We start from the raw sequence: 9,460 nt of genomic DNA, 5'->3' as shown, positions 1-9,460 counted from the left end.
GCAACCACAGCCTCCCAGACACTGTTCAGAGAGGTGTACTGTTTTCCCTCCTTGTAAATCTCACATTTGATGATGGACCACAGGTTCTCAATGGGGTTCAGATCAGGTGAACAAGGAGGCCATGTCATTAGATTTTCTTCTTTTATACCCTTTCTTGCCAGCCACGCTGTGGAGTACTTGGACGCGTGTGATGGAGCATTGTCCTGCATGAAAATCATGTTTTTCTTGAAGGATGCAGACTTCTTCCTGTACCACTGCTTGAAGAAGGTGTCTTCCAGAAACTGGCAGTAGGACTGGGAGTTGAGCTTGACTCCATCCTCAACCCGAAAAGGCCCCACAAGCTCATCTTTAATGATACCAGCCCAAAACAGTACTCCACCTCCACCTTGCTGGCGTTTGAGTCGGACTGGAGCTCTCTGCCCTTTACCAATCCAGCCACGGGCCCATCCATCTGGCCCATCAAGACCCACTCTCATTTCATCAGTCCATAAAACCTTAGAAAAATCAGTCTTGAGATATTTCTTGGCCCAGTCTTGACGTTTCAGCTTGTGTGTCTTGTTCAGTGGTGGTCGTCTTTCAGCCTTTCTTACCTTGGCCATGTCTCTGAGTATTGCACACCTTGTGCTTTTGGGCACTCCAGTGATGTTGCAGCTCTGAAATATGGCCAAACTGGTGGCAAGTGGCATCTTGGCAGCTGCATGCTTGACTTTTCTCAGTTCATGGGCAGTTATTTTGCGCCTTGGTTTTTCCACACGCTTCTTGCGACCCTGTTGACTATTTTGAATGAAACGCTTGATTGCTCGATGATCACGCTTCAGAAGCTTTGCAATTTTAAGAGTGCTGCATCCCTCTGCAAGATATTTCACTATTTTTGACTTTTCTGAGCCTGTCAAGTCCTTCTTTTGACCCATTTTGCCAAAGGAAAGGAAGTTGCCTAATAATTATGCACACCTGATATAGGGTGTTGATGTCATTAGACCACACCCCTTCTCATTACAGAGATGCACATCACCTAATATGCTTAATTGGTAGTAGGCTTTCGAGCCTATACAGCTTGGAGTAAGACAACATGCATAAAGAGGATGATGTGGTCAAAATACTCATTTGCCTAATAATTCTGCACTCCCTGTACATATACTGTACATAAATACACATCATTTAAATTATAAATAAGCAACCTGATGTCCTTAGTTAATTTATGTTCCACTGGACTTTATATATATATATATATATATATATATATATACACACATATGTATATAATTTAACCCTTTCATAACCGGGTTAAAAAGTCTACATCGGAACAGCGTCACACATGCACTTATGCAATCGCTCACACACAGTCACACTTACACTCATGCATACGCTCACACACAGTCACACATACACTCATGCATACACTCACACACAGTTACACATACATTCATGCATATACACACAGTCACACATACACTCATGCTTACGCTCACACACAGTCACACATACACTCATGCATACGCTCCCACACAGTCAAAAATACACTTATGCATACACTCACACACAGTCACACATACACTCATGCATACACTCACACACAGTTACACATACATTCATGCATATACACACAGTCACACATACACTCATGCTTACGCTCACACACAGTCACACATACACTCATGCATACGCTCCCACACAGTCAAAAATACACTTATGCATACACTCACACACAGTTACACATACACTCATGCATATGCTCACACACAGTTACACATACATTCATGCATATACACACAGTCACACATACACTCATGCTTACGCTCACACACAGTCACACATACACTCATGCATACACTCACACACAGTTACACATACATTCATGCATATACACACAGTCACACATACACTCATGCTTACGCTCACACACAGTCACACATACAATCATGCATACGCTCCCACACAGTCAAAAATACACTTATGCATACACTCACACACAGTTACACATACACTCATGCATATGCTCACACACAGTTACACATACATTCATGCATATACACACAGTCACACATACACTCATGCTTACGCTCACACACAGTCACACATACAGGGAGTGCAAAATTATTAGGCAAATGAGTATTTTGACCACATCATCCTCTTTATTCATGTTGTCTTACTCCAAGCTGTATAGGCTCGGAAGCCTACTACCAATTAAGCATATTAGGTGATGTGCATCTCTGTAATGGGAAGGGGTGTGGTCTAATGACATCAACACCCTATATCAGGTGTGCAGAATTATTAGGCAACTTCCTTTCCTTTGGCAAAATGGGTCAAAAGAAGGACTTGACAGGCTCAGAAAAGTCAAAAATAGTGAGATATCTTGCAGAGGGATGCAGCACTCTTAAAATTGCAAAGCTTCTGAAGCGTGATCATCGAACAATCAAGCGTTTCATTCAAAATAGTCAACAGGGTCGCAAGAAGCGTGTGGAAAAACCAAGGCACAAAATAACTGCCCATGAACTAAGAAAAGTCAAGCGTGCAGCTGCCAAGATGCCACTTGCCACCAGTTTGGCCATATTTCAGAGCTGCAACATCACTGGAGTGCCCAAAAGCACAAGTTGTGCAATACTCAGAGACATGGCCAAGGTAAGAAAGGCTGAAAGACGACCACCACTGAACAAGACACACAAGCTGAAACGTCAAGACTGGGCCAATAAATATCTCAAGACTGATTTTTCTAAGGTTTTATGGACTGATGAAATGAGAGTGAGTCTTGATGGGCCAGATGGATGGGCCCGTGGCTGGATTGGTAAAGGGCAGAGAGCTCCAGTCCAACTCAGATGCCAGCAAGGTGGAGGTGGAGTACTGGTTTGGGCTGGTATCATCAAAGATGAGCTTGTGGGGCCTTTTCGGGTTGAGGATGGAGTCAAGCTCAACTCCCAGTCCTACTGCCAGTTTCTGGAAGACACCTTCTTCAAGCAGTGGTACAGGAAGAAGTCTGCATCCTTCAAGAAAAACATGATTTTCATGCAGGACAATGCTCCATCACACGCGTCCAAGTACTCCACAGCGTGGCTGGCAAGAAAGGGTATAAAAGAAGAAAATCTAATGACATGGCCTCCTTGTTCACCTGATCTGAACCCCATTGAGAACCTGTGGTCCATCATCAAATGTGAGATTTACAAGGAGGGAAAACAGTACACCTCTCTGAACAGTGTCTGGGAGGCTGTGGTTGCTGCTGCACGCAATGTTGATGGTGAACAGATCAAAACACTGACAGAATCCATGGATGGCAGGCTTTTGAGTGTCCTTGCAAAGAAAGGTGGCTATATTGGTCACTGATTTGTTTTTGTTTTGTTTTTGAATGTCAGAAATGTATATTTGTGAATGTTGAGATGTTATATTGGTTTCACTGGTAAAAATAAATAATTGAAATGGGTATATATTTGTTTTTTGTTAAGTTGCCTAATAATTATGCACAGTAATAGTCACCTGCACACACAGATATCCCCCTAAAATAGCTATAACTAAAAACAAACTAAAAACTACTTCCAAAACTATTCAGCTTTGATATTAATGAGTTTTTTGGGTTCATTGAGAACATGGTTGTTGTTCAATAATAAAATTAATCCTCAAAAATACAACTTGCCTAATAATTCTGCACTCCCTGTACACTCATGCATATGCTCACACACAGTCACACATACACTCATGTATACGCTCACAGCTCACACACAGTCACACACACACTCATGCATACACTCACACGCAGTCACACATACACTCATGTATACTCTCACACACAATCATACATACCCACACACACAGACTCACATACATAGTCACACACATTCACCCTTATACTCATGCATACGCTTGCACACAGTTACACATACACACATGCATACACTCACACACAGTCACACATACACTCATGCATACACTCACACACAGTTACACATACACTCATGCATACACTCACACACAGTCAAAAATACACTCATGCATACACTCACACACAGTTACACATACACTCATGCATACACTCACACACAGTTACACATACACTCACACACAATTACACATACACTCATGCATACACTCACACACAGTTACACATACACTCATGCATACACTCACACACAGTTACACATACACTTATGCATACGATCACACACAGTCACACTTACACATACACTCATGCATACACTCACACACAGTTACACATACACTCATGCATACACACACACACAGTTACACATACACTTATGCATACGAGACACACAGTCACACTTACACATACACTCATGCATACACTCACACACAGTTACACATACACTCATGCATACACTCACACACAGTCACACGTACACTTATGGATACACTCACACACAGTCACACGTACACTTATGCATACGATCACACACAGTCACACTTACACATACACTCATGCATACACTCACACACAGTTACCCATACACTTATGCATACACACACAGTCAAATAACACATACACTCACACACAGTTACACATACACTCATGCATACACTCACACACAGTCACACATACACTTATGCATATTCTCACACACAGTGACACTTACACTCATGCATACGCTCACACACAGTCACACATACACTCATGCATACACACACAGTCATACATACACTCATGCATATGCTCACACACAGTCACAGTTACACTCATGCATACGCTCACACACAGTCACACTTACACTCATGCATACACTCACACACAGTCACACATATACTCATGCATACGCTCCCACACAGTCAAAAATACACTCATGCATACACTCACACACATTCATACATACACATACACACAGACTCACATACATAGTCACACACAGTCACACATACACTCATGCATACGCTCACACACATTCACACATACACTCATGCATACACTCACACACAGTTACACATACACACATGCATACGCTCATGCACAGTCACGCATACACTCATGCATACACTCATACAGTCACACATACACTCTCATGGATACGCTTACAGTTCACACACAGTCACACATACACACATGCATACACACACACACAGTCACATATAAACTAATGCATATGCTCACACACAATCATACATACCCACACACACAGACTCACATACATAGTCACACACACACATGCATACACTCACACACAGTTACACATACACACATGCATACGCTCACATACAGTCCCACATACACTCATGCATACACTCACACACAGTTACACATACACACATGCATACGCTCACACACAGTCACACATACACTCACACACAGTTACACATACACTTATGCATAAACTCACACTCAGTCACACATACACACATGCATACGCTCATGCACAGTCACACATACACTCATGCATACGCTCACAGCTCACACACAGTCACACATACACGCATGCATAAGCTCATGCACAGTCCCACATACACTCATGCATACACTCACACACAGTCACACATACACTCACACACAGTTACACATACACTTATGCATAAACTCACACTCAGTCACACATACACACATGCATACGCTCATGCACAGTCACACATACACTCATGCATACGCTCACAGCTCACACACAGTCACACATACACACATGCATAAGCTCATGCACAGTCACACATACACTCATGCATACGCTCACGTACAGTCACACATACACTGATGCATACGCACACAGCTCACACACAGTCACACATACACACAGACAGACTCACACGCGTAGTCACACACATTCACACATAGGGCCCCATTTATTAAGCTGTAGTTGCAGCTTCAATGGGCCTCCGTGTCTGAAGCTTGCACAACGCTAGTTAAGTAGCTGCAGTCTTACTTAACCTCTTTGCCACCTAAAGTACACTCACACACACACTCACACAAACACACACATATACACATACTCAAACACTCAGACATATATACTCTCACACACATACACAAGCACAGACACACGTGCACACTTACACTCACATACTAGACAAATGCTGGAACTGTTATAGTTGGTATTTCTATTTTGAATGGAATAGAGATTGAAAATCAATAGCAACATCTCTAGACTCCAAATGAATAAATGTATCTAAGGAGGATGAAATCTGCCAATTATGATGACTGGAAGGTTTTTTTTTTTTTAAAACCAGGGTGGTAATTTATATTCAAATTAATCAAGTGAGAAAATAATAGAGTGGTAGGCATGACATATTATTATGCATCTATTACTAGGAGAGAAAGAGCATATCTATGCACTAAGACAGACAGGTAGGTAGATAGATAGATAGATAGATAGATAGATAGATAGATAGATAGATAGAAAGATAGATTAGATATATATTGCTATGTTTTGTAATAGGTTGAGCAACTCATTGTGACCACAGTCAAGAACCTTAGCTTTCCACCCCTTGCTAAGAATGAGGACACCAGTCAAATATTTACTACATGTAGCCACATTTGTGAAAGCTGTGGGATAAAGAACTAATTTTTTAATGTACTGAGATATAATTTGGTACTGGGTCTAGGAAGTGCTGGAAGCACTCCACTGTATACATTATGTAGAGCGAGTGAAGGCTGAACTCATACCAGAGGAGGATATTGTGAGTACTTAATGCCTGGGCTCATTCTGGATAGTCTGTATGTTTTATAATGATGTTAGTGGGGTCATACTATACCCACAGTGGTTGAATAGAATAGACTGACTCAAATTTTTACATTTTTGATCATTGATATAACTGGAAAAAACTTATAAGGTATGTGGCCTTTCTGGATAAGTAACATTGCAAAAATGAATGCATATTACACTTACCTTTATGCAATAGGGATTAAGGCTAATGTAAAGGGGGGTATAATTGGCTCGCTCTTTAAAAAGGGTTGGGCTCTGTCTCTCCCACCCCCACTGAGAGGCTTTTATTTATTCTGATATTTTATAGCTTTCCTGTAGCCATTATGGCAGTACCAACACTTGTATCATAGGTAGAGGATTTGGCAGCGAAATAAACTATTTCTAATAGCAAAATATAAGTTAAGGAGCTATTTGTAATTAATACCCTCAAGCAGGTAAAAATGATAATTTGAAACAAATTAAAAGGAATCATTTTTTTATAGTACACTGTCCCTTTAAGCCATATTGATTATAATGCATTAAGTAAGGACGGTGTGAATATTGAAGGGTTGAAGGTTGGATCCATCTGTGCATATAAGGGAGCAATGAGAATGTGAGTATGGCAGTCAGGACTAAATGCTAGTTGGACTATGTTATGTGTATTAAATTGTGAGTCATATATAAGTATGGCAAACTGGACTAAATGTTCTTAAGTGAGCTTAACCTTATGATTAGGGATTGGAAAGGCTAACATCACCTGCAAGTCTTAGTTAATGACAATTAAGTGTGGTATTCTGTGCTAATCTTTCTGCCGAAGGTAGCAGTGATAAAGGGAGTGGGACAGGTTCTACTTAAACCATAGTGAAGTGGAATGGTCTGAGTGTGGCAGCATTTTCTCTCTCCCTTGAACAAGTGAAGATTGAGTGGCTCAGAGTGAGATCAGAATGGACTTACTATAATTTGTGAGTGTTAATGATGTGAATGTGCCTGGTCCGATTTACCATTGTTAATTAGTGAGTGTGGATGGCATGGGTACTAGAAGGTTTAGTCAATTAATGAGTGAAGACAATTTGAGTGTGAAATCCACCACTCCCTTTTGTTCACTAACTTTTAGGGATGGTGTGAATGGAGATAGAAATAGATTCACTGTTGTGCTTTAATGACTCAAAATAATTTTGACAGTTTGGACTCATGTGTGTGCAATAAGTGGTAAAGATGAAGTGATTGGTGTAGACTTCTAATACCATTGTGCATTAGTGAGGGTGATATCAAAGAGGAAACGATGGGCATATCATTGTATATTACAGTAATAACAATATGAGTATGACAATATATGGTAATATATTGGCTCAGACTTATGCATTAGTGGGTGATGATGCTACACACTGATGCATACTTAAGTCCCACTAGTATATAAGTGTGTGAGAATGATATACTATACTGTATTAACAAGTATGCACTAGTATTAGTAAGGCTGCTGTGAATGATGTGAATGCTGTAGATACAAATCTTACATTAGTGAGTGTTGTCAATTTGAGCTTTGGACTGGTTGGACTAAAGTGAATAAGGATAATGTGAATGTATTAAGGTGAACATAGGTTTTGAGCATGAAGATGATGTGAATGAAAGGAGGGGAGCCTTGGTTGAGAACAAAATGAGTATGTTTCCCATTGGGCTGACCATTGTGCACTATAGGGATAAGGACCATTTCAGTGGATGCAGACTGGACTAACTTTTTTGTGAATTAGTGAGTCAAAATGATATATGTGACCAGTTGCATACACAGTCACTAATTAAAAATATTATGTGAACATGGCAGATTGGACTCACCCATATATATATATGTGAGTGTGACAGCTTGGAGCCACCCAAGTGTATTAGTGAGCGAGGATAATATAAATAGGACCAAATGATTCCACTCTTGTGCATTGGTGAGCAAGGATAATGTTAATTGCTAACTGAATTCACCTTTGTGAATTAAGGGGTACGGATGGCATAAACGTGTGAGGTTAAACCAACATTGTGATTTAATAATTATGAATGATAATGTAAATTTGACAGGTTGGACTCGACATTGAGCATTACTTGAGTGAGTGATGCAAGTGCGGCTGTGAGTGTAGACAGGTTGTTTTAATTCTAATGTAGTAGTGGATGAAGATGCTGTGACCACTGTGTAATATTAAATGATGATAATATAAAAGGTACCAGTTTAGCAGGTTGCTCAGATGATTGTGCATTAGATGATTAAATGAGTAAGGATGTGAGTGTGACAGGTTGCACTCACCCTTGTGCATGCCGGTGTATCTGTCTTTCAGTACGGTGAGCTCGTAGATCTTGCCAAACTGCTCGAACAGAGGCTTGAGGTCTTTCTCCTCCAGGTTACGGGGTATCTGCCCCACGAACAATTTGATGGCGTCCAGATCCTTCATACTGTCTGACTGCTGGGCAAGGGACTCGGGGCCGCTCATGGGGCAGGCTCGGGGCGGCTGCTGCGGGGGATGCTGCTGCTGCTGCCTCCTCGCCTCTCTATCCGTCAGTCTGGCCATCTCCAGCCCCTCGGTAGGCTGGATCAGTCACACAGGCAGAGCTCTCAGCTGGAAAACTGAGCCGGCTCCAGCATCAGCACCGCTTAACGCTGCTCGAGGATGCTCCCTGCTGGCAGATTTTGGGTATTGCAGCCTTGGAAAATGAAGGGGGTGTGAAAGCGTGAGGGGATGAGCTGGGAGTGTACGGTTTGTACCACACACGGATATTACAATTACATTTTATATTCAATTCACAAATTGATCCCGCGCAGGCTTCATTACTTGAACTCAATATAACATGTTAGTTATGTCTCCAATTAGCTATTCTAGTCT

The 9,460-nt window shown here is 41.3% G+C and overlaps 1 protein-coding gene across 6 annotated transcripts in view; it reads right to left on the bottom strand.

Annotated features, from left to right (window-relative positions):
- The window catches only part of CELF5 (CUGBP Elav-like family member 5), a 176,887-nt gene extending 167,739 nt beyond the window's left edge, over positions 1-9,148 (bottom strand). For all 6 annotated transcript variants that reach the window (XM_053700672.1, XM_053700674.1, XM_053700671.1 and 3 more), the window contains exon 1: positions 8,887-9,148. In XM_053700672.1, the coding sequence (XP_053556647.1) occupies positions 8,887-9,148 (262 nt within the window). The remainder of the gene's footprint in view (positions 1-8,886) is intronic.
- Positions 9,149-9,460: the final 312 nt, after the last annotated feature.

Source organism: Bombina bombina, chromosome 2 (assembly GCF_027579735.1).
Source record: "Bombina bombina isolate aBomBom1 chromosome 2, aBomBom1.pri, whole genome shotgun sequence".
Lineage (NCBI taxonomy): Eukaryota > Metazoa > Chordata > Amphibia > Anura > Bombinatoridae > Bombina > Bombina bombina.
Note: the sequence above shows the minus strand (reverse complement) of the source record. Positions and strands in the feature narration are given on the sequence as shown.